Source organism: Prionailurus bengalensis, chromosome A3 (genome assembly GCF_016509475.1).
Source record: "Prionailurus bengalensis isolate Pbe53 chromosome A3, Fcat_Pben_1.1_paternal_pri, whole genome shotgun sequence".
NCBI classification, from domain to species: Eukaryota; Metazoa; Chordata; class Mammalia; order Carnivora; family Felidae; genus Prionailurus; species Prionailurus bengalensis.
In genome coordinates this window covers 41,752,979-41,772,039 of record NC_057354.1, presented here as the reverse complement: position 1 = coordinate 41,772,039, position 19,061 = coordinate 41,752,979, and the positions used below count along the sequence as shown (strand labels likewise).

Below are 19,061 nucleotides of genomic sequence, written 5' to 3'. Positions count from 1 at the left end.
ATTTTTGGGACAGAGAGAGACAGAGCATGAACGGGGGAGGGGCAGAGAGAGAGGGAGACACAGAATCGGAAACAGGCTCCAGGCTCTGAGCCATCAGCCCAGAGCCTGACGCGGGGCTCGAACTCCCGGACCGGGAGATCGTGACCTGGCTGAAGTCGGACGCTCAACCGACTGCGCCACCCAGGCGCCCCAGGTTTCAAATTTTTAATCAAGCTGAAAAATATATTGAAAAAATACCCTTGAATTCAAAAATACATAGGCTTTGTAATTACTTGCCAAGATGGAGAATCTTTGTTCACCTTGAAACTTTAGTTTGGGTTGTAGCTTATCTTTTGGAACTTTGAATTATATCCTGTTCATTCACATTTTCTTCTGGCATTTTAGCCCTGTTTTTCCTGGGGGATATACCTCTACAGGAGTTTGATACAACAGTTCTTTTTATGGCTATTTTCTTTTTTCTTTCACTATTTTTTTTTTTTCAGATAATAAGTTACATGTGTATGGTAAAAGATTGAAGTCATTCAAAGAGGTATACATAGAGTGTGAAAGTTTCTCTTAATCTGGCCCTCAGAAGTAATCATTTGCAATGCCCTCAGGAGTTCTTGGGTCCAGCTAAACATTCGTACTCACAGGACTAGCATAGGCCATACCTAGCGTTGATTGACCTGAGGAAGGTATAAGACAAATATCACTGCTTCCAGCAGAGTACCTACAAGAGACCTGCTGAGCTATAAAAGAAACCTCACTCAGAGAAGCCTGAATCTACAACTTCACACCAGATAGCTATCACTTCCCTAGTCTATACAAACAGTTTATCAGCTTATCAAGTGATTGATCATTTTGCCAGGAGCAGTGGTGTCTACTAACAAAGTTAGCGTGCCACCTTATCAGATTCGCAGATTCCTCTTCATGGACATAGGGGTAGTTTCCAGATTTTTGTTGCTGTGACCGCTTCTTTGTGGACATTCTTAAAGGTAGCTGCATGACTTCCAATTCACACATGCATGCTTCCCTTGTGAAGAAATTGGGTAATTGCTCAACTGTTTTTAAAGACTTAATTTATGAAGAACCAAGATTAGGAAAAGAACACACAAAACTTGGGTTGACTGAGAGCCCCGAGCCTTACCCCCAAGTAGTGGCAAGGTTTTAAGAATTCCTTAACCGTCATTCAGCTACGTCTTCTAATTTCCCTGTTTACTCCCATGTATTTGCCTAATTATTTACTGTGTACTATAATGTCTCCATAAGGAGAGGGATGTCAACTGGAGACCCCTCAGGGATACTTTATATACGCTTGGGTGGTGATCTGATTAAAACAGGAAGAGGTCATTGATTATTAGCTATAATGTGTGTCTGTGAAGAAAATAGAAGGACTTTAGGGTGATTACAAGCAAAACGAACCTGTGAATTGAAAGGACAAAGCCACTGGGTCCCATGAAACTCAGGCATGGGGACTGAGGGCAGGGACAAAGTAGACACCGAAGAAAAATTGAGTCCGTTGTTTTTGTATCGTGACAAATTTCAGAAAAAGAAAACAAAGTTCTTTGTTCTGTGGAACACTAAAGAAGAACGGATTGGCTGCAGGTGGTGTTGGATCATATGTGAACATTATGTTCCTTCCATTTTCAGATTCACTGTGTGAGGGGCTGAGCCCTCACTCGAGGTGCTGCATTGTTCAAAGTTTTTAAAATTGTTGTTTTATTTTTGTTTATTCATTTCCCTTCATCTTAGCTTCTTCTGGATTCTAAATAGGTTTCCCTTTTGTCTTGAATTAATTGTCCTCTTGATATACTGACATGTATTGTGCAGGATAATAGCTCCTTCTAGCTTTCTTTCTCTGCTCCCCTTCATTGACCTTGTATGGAATCTTAATCAAATTAAACCCTGTGTTTTCAGATTCCACATCTGTAAAATGATAATGCCACAGCTAGTTTGTAAAAGACTGTGAAAGCCTCAGATAAAATATTTTATTGAAAGCGACTATGAAGTAATATGCAGCATCTGCTAGAGAGCATGTCTTTGAAATTTTATCATGCAAATCATTTCTGCAGTGCTCTTTATCTGTATGAAAAATTTTGTACTCCATTAAAGTCAGTAGTATAATCCCTTTAAGCATCAGTCAAGTTATATGCTCAAACACAATTGTTCTCTTTTTGCCACGGAGGAGGTAGAGTTACCGTTAAGATCTCGTGTCCATGAAGTTTACCTATGGATCCACGTCATTGAGAGTGGACAATGATCTGATCAAAGCACAGTTTATCATGAAGCTGGGAAGAGAGACTATTTTAAGACCATGTTCCCTCTCAACCATCAGAATGAAGAGTGACAACATGGTGCCTGTGCCCCCTCCATTCTGGATGAGTGGTCTAGGGGGCTCTGAATGTATTTTATAAAGTAGGAGGACATGGGGCTGGAAGATGAGAGGGTCAGTGAGAGCTGCTCATTCTAGGAGGTTCGGAGATGCCACACTCTGATTTTAGAGGTCTTTAATTTTAATACATTTAACAAGTGCTAGAACCTAGTGGGCACCATACTTCTCAGGAGAGCCATCTCACAGTGAGAGAAGTTAGGCATTGGAATCCATCATCAAGGGTCCTTTTATAATCTAGGCCAAGAGTCATTCGGAAGCAGGTTTGTGTTGGTCTTCCTGGAGGCAAAAGGATGAACCATGAAAATGGGCTATGTTCTGTATTGAAAGGTACCATCAAAATAAATGCTACGGGAACTTTTAATGCCCGTGTGTGGTGACAGCATACGTGGCATGGAACATGACGTGTGAATGTCTACATCATAACTGAGTTATCACAGTGAGTCATTCGAGTCCCCAAGTGTCAAACAGGACCTCAGCCTCCATCAACCGCATCCCCAAGGGGGCTCCCTTCTCCCTACAGAGCTGGGGGTGGGGGGAATGTTTTCAGAGCTTTTGAATAGAACATGAAAGATTGCTGTATGGAGCAACTCTTCTGTCTCAAGTCTAACGGTCTCTGGGTGCCCAGTGGGAGGGGAAAAAAGGAGGTGGTTTAATTCGTATATGGACTTTCAGTTTGTGCTGATAGAACCATTTCTCACCTTCTGTATTTTCCAAGTAATTTCCCCAAAGCAGTACCAAAAATAAAAGGGGGTGGGGGTGGACAGGGAAGAAAAGAAACTGGCTCTTGGCCTTGGATTTGATTTGGACAGCTTTTTGCCATCCATCACTGAAATGCATTCTCAACAGTTTTATAACCAGCTTTCCAAATTTAATATAAAAATTGCAAATCTACTCACCACCCAAATTATAATGCTACCAACCATAGCCATAGGGAGCATTCAGTAAGCCTTAGATAAATTCACCTGTACCAAGAGCTCAGCCCCCTTGGATTTTTAAATAGCAAACAGCTATGTAGGCAAAAATAGAATGCTTCCTGCCAGCTTCCTGACCTAGTATGTTATGAGAGACCAAGGTACCTCACTGTATGGTTTGCAACACATTGTTCCCTCCACCCAAGACATAAAACAGTATTTTAATTACTTCTTTCAAGTGTATGGGGAGCTGGGGGCAAAAGACTTCAGAATTTTCTGAGAAGCTTTTCGCCAAACTAGGAAATTATGATTCAGTAAATCTGATGTGGGGCCTGAGAGTGGGTAGTTGGGGCCCCAGTTCCCCAAATAGTGCTCTCTGGACCACTGGTTAGTATGCTGCCTGTCATCTCTTTCACAGCCACCTTGGGAGCATTGGTTGATTTTTCATTATTATAGGTGACCAGTTCTAAAAGGTAATTTCCAGGGACCAATCATCTTGTCAAAATTAAGGATAGGCTATGTTAAGCCTAGGCAGTGGGGGCATGTTGATTGTTTCTTTGACCACCAAAGACTGTGAAGCATAGAGTATCAGGCTTTCCTCTGCAACCGGCAAGGAGACTTTTATAGCAACGGGTTGGACCCATTTGCACATTATGAAATGTAAGTACACCAAGGAGTCTTAAAGGTTTGGGCACTCCCAAACCTCATGGGGACTCATGAGGACTCATGGGGTGCCTGGGTGGCTCAGTCAGTTGAGCATCAGACTCTTGATTTCTGCTCAGGTCATGACCCCAGGTTTGTGCGATCAAGCCCTGCTTTGGGGGCTCTGCGCTGAGCATGGAGCCTGCTTAGGTCTCTCTATCTCTCTCTCTCTCTCTCTCTCCTCCCACTTGGCCCCTTCGCCGCTCATGCTGTCTGTCTCTTGGAAGGAAGGAAGGAAGGAAGGAAGGAAGGAAGGAAGGAAGGAAAGAAGGAAGGAAGGAAGGAAGGAAGGAAGGAAGGAAAGAAGGAAGGAAGGAAGGAAGGAAGGAAGGAAGGAAGGAAGGAAGGACACTTAAATGCTCAGTTTGGTTGAAAGTCGCATCAAGACTTGGGGTATAGGCAGAGTTCATGTCTCTTCATTCCTAGTCCTCTTTCTGTGTTTTGAATCTTCCTCTCCATGACCTTGGTCATTCATGAAAGGGGAATTTTCAGAGTGCCCCAGATGAGACCAAAGAGAAGAACATCTCTTCTCTGCAAAAATCTGTTAGTTGAATAACGTGACAAAGACAGGTTCTTGCCATGTCTCAGTCCCTGAAAGAGACAAGTAACATCATAATAAGAGATAGAAAATGCAAGCATCTGAGTTAGTCCAACTGTATAATTATTCTTAAATATGCAACATTAAACTCTCACATATCTGAAACATTTCTCACTTTCAAAATTGTTGCAGCATATATGAATGTCCTCAAATCTATCTTCACTGGCCCCTGCCTGAATAAGATTGATACTGGCTTTGGGAGGCTTTGTGTGATTGCATTTTAAAAAGTTATCATCTTTATACAGAATATGACCAAGTCCGTGCAGTCTCAACTATGTTCCCAGCGATGGTTTTGTACATAGGATGACTCCAAGTTTTAGCACTTCAGTGACAACAGGACAGCAGCTCTGTCTGTGATATGTCCTCATTGTAATTGCTGGCTATACCATGTGGACCACCAGCAAAGAGTCCTGCCTTGTGCATTCATTCAGCAAATATTTGAGGAGAGTCTAGTATGTGCCTGGCTGTGGGCAAGATAGCAGGTATTCATCAATATTGTGTGGTGTGCTTATTATGAGAGGTCTGTTGTCATTGCTCCTTTAATAATCCACCCAGATTGTTCTGAAGAGTTGCTCTTTCATGCCTCTAGTGAAACTTGGAGGAGAGTTCCTTTTTTGTTTGTGAGTATATTTCTCAGTGACAGCTGTTCTTATAAGACCTTGGAAATTGCTATTAATTTTGAGTAGCCAGAAATGCTCCCACTTAGTCAGCTGTGAGAATTATAGCAGCCCTTTGATGAGTTTTCATTATTTGCATTTCTCAAAAGCTGGAGTGGCTAAAATTCACAGCCACAAACCTGCAGGGTGTGGATGTTTCAAATGCTGTCAGTCATCATGTAGGTATGTCTACTTACAAAAGTCAGGTTATAGCTGATTTGACCAATTAGAGTGCCAGGTAGAATTTCCCCCCTTAATCTTTAAAAATCAGGTACTAGTTAGGTAGCCAAGTGTTATGGGAGTAAGGGAAAAAAAAAAAAAAAGAAAGCTTTGTAAATGAGGAATGAAAATAAAGTACACTTTTATTAGGTGGTAACAGAAGTCAAATGTTTTTCTTTCGTCAGTAAAGATTCCACACTTTATTAGTTGTTTTCGGTTTTCTTTCAGTGATTTATAATCCAGTTTTAGCAGCTTAATTGTTATGAAATCATAAAAGATAAACAAGGCTTTTTATCTCTCATTTAAATTTCTGTATAAGGGCTGCCATTATTTATATTCAAAGAAATAATGATCCCATTTATCAAAATCTATGCTGTTGCCTCCGAGACCACCTGGGCTTAATATAGGGTCTGGCTCACCCAAAAAGTGAACTTGGCCAAGAGAGAAAGGCTTATAATAAAATCAAACATTTCCATTGCATTTAATTTATCTTCGTGATGGCAGCAGACTGGCCGACCTATCTTATTATAATCTAATAAACATTGGAGTCAGCATTTGGGCATGATGGCTCTTTGAAGATAATTGAGCTGTGTGAGTTCACTGGGAGTCAGAAAGGGAAAAACCAACTCTGAGATCATTAAGATCATTAAGAAATATTACAAAGCAACAGAGAATGCGGACACTATCGCTGATACATATGCACATACGTACATAGCTCACCAACTTCATGGATGAATGGATTCTCCATGCTTTCATTTTCCCAAAACTGAAATTCCCAGGCAATTCCATAAAATGGCTGCTGGTTATAAGCAATTATTAATTGTCTTATCTGATGCTGTTGATAGTTCTTCATACAGATCTGTTGTTCAGCCTGCAAATTAGAGGCTTGTGGGTTCAAACATTCAAAATGAAATTAACAACTCGGGGTTTTAGACTCTACAGTCACTGAAGAAGGGAAAGACAAATTTCATTGGAAGTCGGTAGGCCTCAAAATTACTGATTTCATTTTTCTAATGGCTTTTATTTCAATCTTTTTGTCTTTAGAATATGTTTTATTTACTGAATTGCAGAACAAGCTTGTCATTATGTTTCTCTCAGGCCAAAGAAATGTGCTGTTTTAGCCTCATTTGTTTGTTTCCTGTGTTTTAGTCTGCATAATCACATTTCATAATTATACAAAGTAGGCCATAAGGGCTGTTAAGTTTTCTTCCAGTGTTCTCCAGGCCTACCATGTCTTCCACAAATATCCAATTTATTTGATCTCCGTCATCATTTTTAACTTAAACGTACAATTTTCCCATAAGAGCTCAAATATCCTTGCATCATTTCCCACTCCTGCTGCAAAGATAATGGTTGTAGCAGGAAAAGATACCATTTTAAGGGATTTCTCATGAATACTGCATTCCCGTTTGTATCTGTCCTTTTTCTATTCTACAGCCTCTTGAAAAGTACTGTGCTTCATGATTATAAATCCGGCCCTATTTCCCTTCTACATACCTTTGCCTTTCTTCAAATAAGAATGCTGTGAGGATTTTGCAGGAAGTCAGGACATTCCTCAGAGGCAATGTAGCCAAGTATCTCCTTGGTATCCAAATGCTACTCCTTCTTACTCAGCATACAGAGATTTTCATCATCAGTACTTGAGTTACAGAATTTCAGAGCTGAACAGAAACTTAAAACATCTTAGGTCAACTCCTTCATTTTAATAGGTGGTAAAACTAGGTTTTTTTACATCGCTCGAGAATATACCAGCAGCTCCGTGCTGAACTGAGACTTCAAACTCTGATTGCCCCAAATCCCAGGTTATTAAAAGAAAAAGACATATGGCGCTAATTTAACTGTTCCATTAAATCTGTAAAGAGAATAATCACTTTTTATTGTTTCTATAAAGATGATGCATGCTCATTTATAAAAATTTCACGTAATACAGAGAGAAAACAACAGATTGCCCCAAATCATTCTCTAAATATAATTAATGTTACTATTTAATGAACATTATCTTACACACTTAAATGAATAGGCACAGATAAAAGGATGGATATATAGATTGATAAAAAACTAAAATGAGAAAAATAATGAAATAATTTTATAACATTAGGGTCATTCTAAATGTCGTATCTTTAATTGCAAACAGTAAGTTTAATTTTACTTGAATTTGTCAGAAGTGAAAGAAAATGAAATTGAAGAAATTACTGAACTTCAAATTAAATGTTGCTCCACAAGAAGTTTTAAGTTCTCTAAAATATATAGGACTTTAAGAAAAAAGATTGTAAACAAACATTAGAATTTAGTTGCTAGTTTTCAAATGTGTTTCTAGTTTACAAATGACCAGTTGTGTTTCCCTTTTATGAATGATCAACTGACTCTTCTAACAAAGTTAAGATCAGTACACTTATGTTTACTCCCATCTCCCAAATTTTAAGTCATTTTGTATTATCTTTTTACACTGTCAAGGTATATAGCATTCACATTCTTTTATACCTAAATTCATATAATTATATATTATTAAACATTGTACATAGACGTATATAATTATATATTATTAAATGTTGTGATTTTAAAAATTTTTTAACATTGATTCACTTTTGAGCGACAGACAGAGCATGAGTGAGTGGGGTGGGGGCAGAGAAAGACGGAGACACAGAATCTGAAGCTGTCAGCAGAGAGCCCGACACAGGGCTTGAACTCACAAACCGTGAGATCATGACCTGAGCTGAAGTTGGATGCCCAACTGACTGAGCCACCCAGGCGCCCCTAAATATTGTGATTTTAAATAGAGGGGACATTTACTTTACCATAATTTCTTCATTCCTGAGATCTTTATATTGTGCTATCTCTTGGTTATTTTTTGATCATCCAGTACATTTTTGAAAAGATACAACTTGATGTGTTTTACCAGAGTTCTTGTGCGCTTGAGAATGTCTCTCTGTGGCCTGTGCACTTGAAAGACACTTTGGTTAGGCATAAACTCTTCGGGTCATGTTGACTTTTCCCTTAGCGCATTTCATTTTGCATTGTCCCTTACTCTCTATACTACATGCTAATCTGTGTTTTCATTGTGTTCATTCTAGGTTTGTTTCTTCTACTGGGGCTTTCATTCTAATAAGTGTTTTTTGCTTTTTCCCCATTCTTTGTGGAGTGCTTCTGGCCCACTTTTTTTTTTTTTCTTTTTCTCTTTTTTTTAGTAGGTTGTGGGTAGGGAGAGGTAGATAGTGAGGGTGTGGTGGTACTGATTTTTCAATCAACTTTTTTTTTTTTTTTTGGCTTGTCAGTTTTTGCTGAAAGCTGGACGTGGTGTATTGGATGAAAGGAATTGAGGTAGATAGGCCTTCGGTGTGAGGTTTTATGTTCATTGGCTAGAATCCAGGCTGTGCTTGCTGTTTGCTGTAGCTGTGGTATCAGAGGCTACCGTTTTCCCAGGTGCCCTTGTTTTGGTCTTCCTGGTCTTTGGGTTTGGCTAAAGACTTCTTCAGTAGAGCCTGGGGCTTGTAGCTCTTTACGCTGTAATCAGGAGGCCTCTTGATGTGGTGGTGAGGTGTGGCCAGAGGGAAAGGGAAAAGCCTGCATTGGCCTTTGATCAGGTGTCCTCTTTTAGTGAGCCTGCTGTGGGGCATTTTACTTTCCCCAGGTTTGGTTATCCCAAAGCGCTTAGATTCTGGTACAAGTTTCCCTTGAGGGCAGGCCATGTTAAGGACAACAGAGAACTTTGGGTGTATTTCAGAATGATTACTTTTTCTCTCCTGCTCGAAAGTAGCAGATTTTTCTCCCATCTCAGGATGAGAACCTGGCTGGACTCCTGGGGGTAAAACTAACAGAAGTGTGCAGACCCCACACGTACCCAGAGTTTTTAACTCAAATACTAGTCTGTACTGATCCTCCAGTAATTCACCAGTTACAGTTTATTTATTTTTTAAAGTTTATTTATTGTGAGAGAGAGAGAATGAACAAACGGGGGAGGGCAGAGAGAGAGGGAGAGAGAGAATCTCAAGCAGGCTCTGCACTATCAGCTCAGAGGCCTGTGTGGGGCTTGATCTCATGAACCGTGAGATCATGACCAGAGCCCAAATCGAGAGTTGGAGGCTTAACCCACCGAGACAGCCAGTGCCCCTCACCAATTACAGTTTAAATTGTTGCTGCCTCTCCTGGATCCAGCTACAGGCTTCTGCACCCAATAGGATATGGTTCTCAGTCTCTTCCTGCTTGTCTCTCTAGTTTGGGGACGTTAGTTTGCCCCATGACCTCAGCTCTCTGATGGATCTACGAAGAGCTGTTGATTTTTAGTCTTTTCAGCTTTTTTCTTGTTGTGAGGGCAAGGGTGATGGCTTCCAAGCTTCTCAACGTGTCAGATCACAAGCCAGAGTCCTATTTGAATCGTTTTAGATTTATAGCCTCCCCTGTTATTAACAACTTACACTACTATAGTACATGTGCCACAACTAGTGAACTAATATTGATCCATTTATTATTGTTTACATTTTTGAGATTTTCTTAGTTTTTACCTAATATTCCATTTCTGTTCCAGGATCCCATCCAGGAATCTGTCTTACATTTTATTGTGACACTTTTTTATACTTACCTAATTTTGATGACCTTGACAGTATTGAGGAATGCTGGTCAGGTATTTTACAGAATGTTCCCTGTTGGGATTTGTGTGATGCTTTTCTTGTGATTAGAGCTGTGGTTTGGGGGAGGAGAGAACCACAGAGGTAAAAGTGCCATTATGATCATGTCAGATGAAAGAGACAAACACTGTCCGTGGGGCTTATCACTGTTGATACTGATCTCGATCACCTGGCTGAGGTTTCTCCCAGTTTCTCCCCCGGAATGTTACATGGCTTCCCCCTTTTCTACACTTACTCTTTGGAAGGAAGTCCCTGTGCACAGCACACATTTTAGTCATGGAGAGGTATGTTCACGTCCTTCAGGGTGAGATAGCCACAAGTTATTTGGAAATCTTGTGCGTGGAGGGCTTGTCTTTCCTTTCCCGTGTCTATCTTTATTCATTTGTTTGCTTGTCCGGTCATATTTTGGCTATAAGCCAATACTAGTTTTTTTGTTTTGTTTTTTTAAATTTTGTTTTCAGATTATTTCATCTTTGGCCTTTAGGAGCTCTTTCAGTTAATGCTTGTGCTCCTTTGTAACACTCCATCTTTGTGCTTTGAAGTTTCTGGGCACTTCCTTTCGGGCACTATGAGATGCTTCAGGCTTAGCTTACATCTTCCCTGTCCCAGTCCTTGAGTCAGCCATTTCTCTCAGAGCTGGCTCGCTTTTCCACCCCTCTCCCCTCGCGGTCTCTTCCTTCAACCTGTGTACTTCTTCAGCTCTTCTTTTGAGATGATTTTTGTGGTTTCTGCAAGACCATGAGTAACTTCTTTCCTTTTTTTTTTTTTTAAGTTTCTTTCTTTTAAGAGAGAGAAAGACAGCATTTGCAAGTGGGGTAGGGGAAAGGGCAAAGAGAGAGGGAGAGAGAGAATCCCAAGGAGGCTCCGCACTTTCAGCATGGAGCCCGACATGGGGCTCGATCTCACAACCGTGCTGTCATGTACCGAGCCAAAGTCAAGAGTCAGATGGGGGCCCAGCTGACTGAGCCCCCCCGGTGGCCCGTGAGTGACTCTGTGTCCGAACGCCTCTGGCTGTCTCTGGCCCATTCTTCATGTGGTGGTGGTTCTTTATCTGCCTTTGCTTACATGTCCCTCATCCTCCTTCTCACCCCTACTCATTTAGTCATCGTACCCATCTGGGTTCCTCCTAATGGCATCTCATCTTTCAGTGCAGCAGACTAATGGCTGGGGGAACAGCAGTGTGTCCTGGGGAGAGGGGAGGACAGATACTGGCGATGATGAAGGCAGCAACCTACTACGTGCCTGACCTTCTGCCTGGGATTTTTCTGAATCTCTTTCCACCGGTTTTGTCTTTGTGACACATACTCTCTTCCGTTCTGGTGTTCGTGAGGGCTGTGGGATCACTGTGGGGTACACACTTGGCCTCAGACCTTTCCTCTCCTTAGTAGTGTGAGCTTCCCCAGGTCCTTCCCCACCCCCACAGCCCTTACCCGCCTTCCTCTTGCTGTGGCTGTCCCTTGCCTTTTCCTTGTCCCCAGATTTAGCCCTTTAATCGCAGTGTAGTGGGCTGCCCGAGAGTTTGCATGCCTGCCTTGGTGGGCAGCTCATGATGCCAGCGGTCTGGGAGCAAGGTGAGGGTGGCCCTGGCAGCTCCCCATCTCCCCACTCCCCACAAGCTTTCCCTGGGTGCTGCCCAGGCTGCAGGGCAGAGCCCTGCCACTTTCCTAGTTTGGAGACACAGTGTTTCCTTTTCATCTCTTCTCTTGTTTTTCGTGCTTTTGAAGGGGAACAAATAAAGCTCCGCCAAAATAAATATAATTATTTTAATGGAGGTAGTATTTTTTTTTTTTTTTACCTTCAACCAGAACTGTTCCCTCACATCTTATCATTTGTAGAAAGGTTATTTTCTGGTAGAATCATACTTTCCAACACGAGACACCCTCTCCATGAGAGTTATAAGGGGGAAATCATGGCCCTTGTTCTTTATGAAAATGAAAGTGTAAGGAAAGTCGTTTTTCCCTCGTTACTGAATCCCAGTATGTTGATAATTTGTATATGAATCACATTTACCTGAGTCGCTCTCGAATTTAGTTACTATAAGGAATATAGAACTTAAGGAACTATGATTTTTAGAAATGTAGGACACTGTATTTCCTTTATCACAGGTTACAAAGGCAATCAAAGAGGACATTGTCCCCCGCCTACAGATTGCCATTCACTGTTCCTGACAGTGTCTCTCATGGAAATCAAATCTAGACCATCTGCTGGATTAAAAAATAAGTCGATAAAAATGAAAGTTTGTGAATATAAAGAACTTGAAAAGAAATAAAAACGTCCAGCGAATATAATTTATCTTATTTACAAATTTCTGTTTAACATGAGGAAACCAAGCAAGCAAACAGAAGATGTTGATGTACGTCAGACATGAGTAGAGAAATCAGGGACAGTTCGGAACCGCCCCCTTTCTAACCCTTTCTTGTGTTCTTGTTGGAAATGTTACTTTTCAGACAGCAACACTTTCGGCAAAATGGAAGAGTTTTTCTTTTTTGTTTGGCGTGTTTATTTGTGTTTGTTTTTTGTTTGTTTGTTTTGCCCATTTGTTTGTCTGTTTTGGCTCTCCAGGCACTTTATTTAAACTGACCAGTGGCTTTGTTGATCTTGGTAAATTATCCTTTTTAAAAAATTTAAGTAGGGGCACCTGGGTGTCGCAGTCGGTGAAGCGTCCGACTTCAGCCAGGTCACAATCTCGCGGTCCGGGAGTTCGAGCCCCGCGTCAGGCTCTGGGCTGATGGCTCAGAGCCTGGAGCCTGTTTCCGATTCTGTGTCTCCCTCTCTCTCTGCCCCTCCCCCGTTCATGCTCTGTCTCTCTCTGTCCCAAAAATAAATAAACGTTGAAAAAAAAAAAATTAAAAAAAAAATTAAGTAATTCACAATCCAGCCATGAAACCTACGGAGGATTGCTTCTGCTGTCTGTTTTAACAGAAACGAGGCAGTCACTTTGTTCTTGAAGAGAGAAAAAAGTTCAGGTTTCTTCTCTGTTCTAGAGCTCTAAACTCTTCTAAGGATTTTTATAATGTTACTGGGTTTTTTTTAAATATAATTTATCGTCAAATTGGTTTCCATACAACACCCAGTGCTCGTCCCAAGTGCCCTCCTCCATGCATAATATTACTGTTTTAAGAACGAAGCAGTAATTCCTGTCTCCTTCCCCTAGTGCAGGCAAAGACTGTGATGGTCCCTTTTCCTTATGGAGGATGGGCTGATTCAGATGGCCAAGTGTGGCTCTATGTTCTGGGTCAACAGCTGTTGGTTCCCAAATGGCTTCCTGCATCACCTGGCCCCCATTCCCAACTCCTCGGCTGTTTCACTGTTGTATACTTTTTAATATTCGATACTTCTAGTTTAGTATTATTTTTGAGTAAGAGAAATAGCCTTTGAAAGAATATCGGTTTGATATAGCCCACTGACAGTCCATCAAATGAGAATACTTACCCTTGGCAGGTAAAGCAGGTGGAAATGTATCTTTGCCCTAGTGGTCGCTTAAAAATGTCAAAGTTTTATGCAGGGTTTAACCAGATGAAATTGCTGATATTCAACCATTTTTAACTTACAAAATTGGCAATTTCATCTCATTTAGCCTAAGAGCTTATAGATAGCAAGGCTTAAACACCGGTGTTAAGATTCTCTAAAAAGGAGAAATGAAGGTCATTTCCATTCTATCAGAAGGAAGAGAGTTGGAGAGCTGTTTCTGATGTAAATATAATTATTTTAATGGAGGCAGTATTTTTCTTTTATACTTTGTCTCACAGCCTTGCCTTTCTACTTTAATTTGCTCTGTGCCCCAGCCCCACCAAAAGCACATGGACCCACTAGTGTGCATTTCTATCATGATTCATACTGGGATTTCTGCCCCTGTTCCTTCCTCTCTTCAGCTGTGTATAAGGATAGCCACCGTTATTCCCAGTTTTTATTGGGAGAGGAGTAAGCTGACAGGAATGGACTAATTTCATAGGACCAATCCCAGGATGGACTTCTGGGAGCCTGCCTCCCAACCCAGCCCCTTTCCTGTTACCCCCACTGCTGTTGCTCTCCCGCATGTTCCCATTCCCTTGTTGGGTACCAGTCTTCATGGGGTTCTGTTCACAGCTCTTGGAACTGTTGGCCACTGCCTAGCAGCTATACATCACTCTTCTGGTTTAATATTCTTAAGAAGGGGTTACTTTTTTTCTTCTGAATCCTAGATTCCCAAGGACTTGAAAGGGGTTTTTCTGTACATTGCAGGCACCCTCTACAGCACTGTTGTGAAACACTCAGAGTCAGCGCTGATTCCTTGTCTCAACTCAGCCACACCATGACTGTTTAAGTCTAGAACTAACTGTGTTTCCTGGTCTCTGAAGTTAAGTGGTTGAATATTATAGTCCTCTGATTATATGCCCGAAAGTTGTTAACAGGTGTCCTTTTCTTCTTAAAAATCTGAACGACAGCATTACACATACTTTATACGTGCCTGTTTCACAGGGTGGTTATTAACAGCACAAAATTTTATCCTCCCTCTCAGAATAGAGTATTGCTGTTGACAATGAGGACAGCTAAATGCTTGCTCCCCACCCGGTTCAGCTGCCTCAAGTCCTGTTAGTGCCCCATTTCTGATTGAGCACACAAACGTGACTATAAATTTCCCCTGACAGAAACCACATCACCTCATCAGCCATATAAGAAAATGACAAAACAACCAACTGTGACAGCATGCCTGCCAAGGTTTCAGCATCAGTGCTGGGGGGAAACACACTTGGACAAGATAAAATCGGGGCTAGATAAAGCCCAAAAGACAAGCTCTGGTGTACCTGTCTTCTCGAAACTGCAACAGCTGGGAAGTGTGTTTTTGCCAGCGAGGCCAAGGTTCCAGAAAACCCTTTGCTCCCTGAGGCTACATCACCAGTCCAGGGATGGAGAGAGGGTCCAAGAGGATGTGGCATGCTGCTTTTCTTGTAACGAGCAGATCTCTAGCAAATCGTAACAGTAGCTAAGGTCCATCTGTCATTATTTCACTACATCTTCACAGAAACCTGGGGAAGTTTAGGATCGTTGTCCGCCGCCTTTCCTCAGGGAATATTTAGGCAGAGAGAAACACAGCCAGTCAGCTAGATAGTGGTCAAGCCAAGATTCAGACTGGGTGTGCCTTACCTCAGTACCCAAGGTCTTTCACTTTACCTTGAACTGATTTTAAAGCTCCGTGTCATCACCAAAATTGGAACGTGGTGATAGTAGGAGGAGAAGAGGTGCTCCATGCCACCCACCCCAAGTTTTCTCTGCTTTGGTACAACGCTAGAGTGTGAAAGGAGTAAACATCTTCCCAACCTCAGTTAACTTTAAAGAAGGACATTAAGTCATCAAAGATACCTTGATGAGAGTTAACAAGGAGAATTGCTATTGATAAGAAAACAGAAGATACCTTAGATACCTAATAAAAGATGACAAAAGAGTTGAGCAGACACTTCCCCACAATGACCAACCAGATGATCAGTGAGCATGTGAAAGTGACACTCAACGTCATTAGTCGTTAGGAAAATGTAAACTTGAGCCACAGTAGAGATCACTGCCCACCCAATGGAATTGCAAAGACAAACCAGAGATGGACCAGATATTGGCAAGGATCTGAAGCAACTGGATCTCTCAGTCCCTGCTCATGGGAGTGTCAGGTGGTTAAACCACTCCAGAAAACCATTCGGTAATTCCAACACAGCTGAACACTTTCATACCCTGTGACCCAGCATTTTTACTCCCAAGACTCTGACCAGCAGAAATCCCTGCATATGTTCATCAGAAGGCCTTTGGGAAAATGTTCATAGCAGCACAATTCCTAATGGCCCCAAACTAGAAACTAACCAGTAGCCCAGTAACACAAGACTATTAAACAAATAAATGGTGGAATGTTCGCATAACGGAATACTATGTAGCTACAAGAATGAGCAAACTATTGCTACACACAGCAAGGTGGATGGATCTCACAAACATGAGGTAGGGTGGTGAAGGCAGACACCAAGGAGTTCATAAAGCTCAAAAATAGGCAACACTGAGCCTCACTGTTGAAAGTCAGTCAGGCTAGCGTCAGTCTTTGTAGAGGGCGGGAGAGCAGGGCTGCGAGGGGGTGCTTGGCGGGGCCTACGGTGCTGAGCATGTTCTCTTTCTTGATCTGGGTAGTGGCTTCAGTGTGTTGAGATGTTGAAAATTTACCAAGTTCACTTATGTGCACTTTACGTATATTCTTCTACTTTAATACTGAGCTTTTCAAGCACTAAACATATAGGCGCCGGTTCTTAATTTTTGACTGCCACTGTGGTAATAAAAATTTAAATCAACTAAGAGATTTACGTGTGTATAAAACAGGGATTTTGTGACACACTGTGACATGTTTTGGAAGAAACGTTAATTTTTTTCTTGATAATCCTTCATCAGCTCAGTTTGTCTGAACCCGACAAGGTGAGGAAGGCAGGAAATAGTGAATTTCACCAACACCAGCAATTATTGCTCCGCTTAGCATTCATTTGACCAGAGCAGCACTGGCTGGTCAGGTGCTCATCAGATTATGGAGTTCTTTCTTGCCTCACGGCCTATAATAAAACTTATCTTTTTATTACGATTTTAATACCTCCAAGAAGAGAGGCACAAAGAAAATAACCATGAAATCCCGAGACCTGGCTAAAAACAAATCCTAAGCCTTTATTCTCTAAAGAACAAGGAAAAGATTCAAAGAGAGGTCCTCCCTTCACACGGGAATTCTTCATTTGTAACCATAGCTATAAAAAGGTAATATGGAATGTTTAAGGAACCTGAACAATGGTCTCAGAATGTTTTACAGAATGTTCCAGTACTGTGCAAGGTAAGCTTTCATTCCTAGCACAAAAAAAAATTGAATTCTAGCATGAGGAGGGGACTAAAAGAACAAACTTGCGTTTTAACGAATAAAACTTGGGAAACACCCATCTGAGACAAAATATTGGGACTAAGACCTGTCCTTTCTCTGAGTTCCCATCATCTCTCCTCCTCATTTGACCATTGTGGAGTCCTACCCTGTCCGTTCAAGGTCACGCAGTAGATTAGTGACAGAGTAGGGGAGGACCTACCATCTTTAAATTTCCAACCTCTTCCTCTTTTCACCCCATGATAGAGACTGCAGATAGTAGATAAGTAAAAGCCAAAGGTTGTAGGTATGATATTAATGCATCTCTTATAAAATATGTATTTCAGCTTGCTACCCTTGAGTTCCCTCCAAAGAAACTATTTGGAAACAAGGATGAACGAGTGATTGCTGAGAGGCGAAGTCACTTAGAGGTAACAGAATTAAGCTTTGCTTTCTCTGTATAGAAAATTTGCCATCTGATTGACCAGTGAGAATTGTTCCTGTTATACAAACACTATGGCTCTTGTTCACGGATGTGAAGGTGTTGTTTCATTAACAGCGGAGGTGGCTGCGGAACATCGTAAAGTAACGACATCGGTTTACTTAAAATGTCCGTCCTTAACCCCCCTCTGGTGTAACAGAACGTTTTTCCGGCTTTGAAGGAGATCACATTTCTTCTAAGGGTTACGAAGCAGGCTGTGGGTGAGAGCTAACGATTCGCAGAGACAGATGGTCTGTAATACAGATTGAGGTACAAAAGCTTGCTGCAAGAAGCTTGAATTAATTAACTGAAGATAGATAGTATTGCATTATTGTTACTTTTTTGAGAGAGTTGGAAGCAAAAAGACATATACCTATTTTGGTCATGGTGAGGCTTTGTTTGACTTGTTTTAATTTATTCTTCTGAGCCAGCTACATATAGAACTTTGGCTCAGCACAGCTTGTTTTTCTGAGTGCCTCGCTGCCAATACACATTGTTGACTGCTTGATGTAGTTTGTATTCCTTTTCAAGATAGAGTTGCTTATTTGGTTGGAATCTGACGCTGAGGCTGAATCTAGGTGCTAAGGCACGGTCATAGGTATCCTGGGTTGTATCTCCTGCCGTTGTGCCGTTTTGCCTGGCTCGTGTCCCTTGCCACTGAGGCGAGCAGGATAAAATTACAAATAGCTGACTACAGTCTCATGTCAGCAAGCTTTCATGGGGCCTCTCAAATTCCTCTGTGCTACTTATTTAAGAGGAATAATAATAAGACCTGTTGCAAATGAAATCAAGTAAGAGAAGGCCCAAGAGAGCCCCTCCTGAATCATGAAGTGCTACATCAAAATTAGGTTCTATTCTCATTCCTGGTGACAGCCAGTTTGAAATGACTGCCCGTGGGATCCACTTAATGCTAGTGAACCAAGGATTAGGGAAACATCCAGAGGCTGGAGGGTCCAGTGAGAGCAAAAGAAGGGGAAAAATGGGAAACTAAAATTAAAGATTAGGAGATTGTGGTCCATCAGGGCAGCTTAGAGTTTTGAGATCCTCATATAGAATCACTCTGAGGAAAGAAGGATTTTCAGGGTGTAGCAGTCCTTCCTGGCATTTGAGTTATCCTGGAGGAATGATGCGTTTGAAGAGGTCCTGGGTCTATGAAGTCTGAGCTTTGAATGAATCATGGTAGGTTTCTAAAAATCATCTATGAGTTGGCATGACCCTGATACCCAACTGAAGGGCTTGCCTTCAAGGGAAAGGTCATGGTGGTGAGCCTGCTTGATCAAGTTCTCTTAAAGGTTTGCTTTGTATCATACAAAAAAGTGTACAAATAATGATAGAACTGGTGATGGTTTTATTTTTTTACCTAACCTTTACCCCCTTCAGTTATCTAGACTTGTTTTTAAGGGAAAGGTGGAGCATGATAGTGTATAAAAACAAGTTTATAAACCAACAGGAAATCGACTATTATCTTTCCTAGCTTCTCGGGGCTCCTGTTGAATTCACACGGTGCCCGGCTGTGCCACTACAGATTGGGCATCTTGTGTGTTGAGTATTTGTGAGCTCTGCCCTTGGTGACTCCTGTCTTTCCATTCCAGGTTTCAGGGTCAGAGCACAGCTCGGGGGCCTCTTTCATTCCTGGTATTTAGGTGGGCCCATCTTTGTT

At 41.6% G+C, this 19,061-nt stretch overlaps 1 protein-coding gene across 3 annotated transcripts in view; it reads left to right on the top strand.

The window, feature by feature from the left end:
- The window catches only part of KIF16B (kinesin family member 16B), a 289,278-nt gene that overhangs the window by 238,195 nt on the left and 32,022 nt on the right, over nt 1-19,061 (top strand). For all 3 annotated transcript variants that reach the window (XM_043602924.1, XM_043602923.1, XM_043602922.1), the window contains one exon: nt 17,268-17,351. In XM_043602924.1, the coding sequence (XP_043458859.1) occupies nt 17,268-17,351 (84 nt within the window). The remainder of the gene's footprint in view (nt 1-17,267; nt 17,352-19,061) is intronic.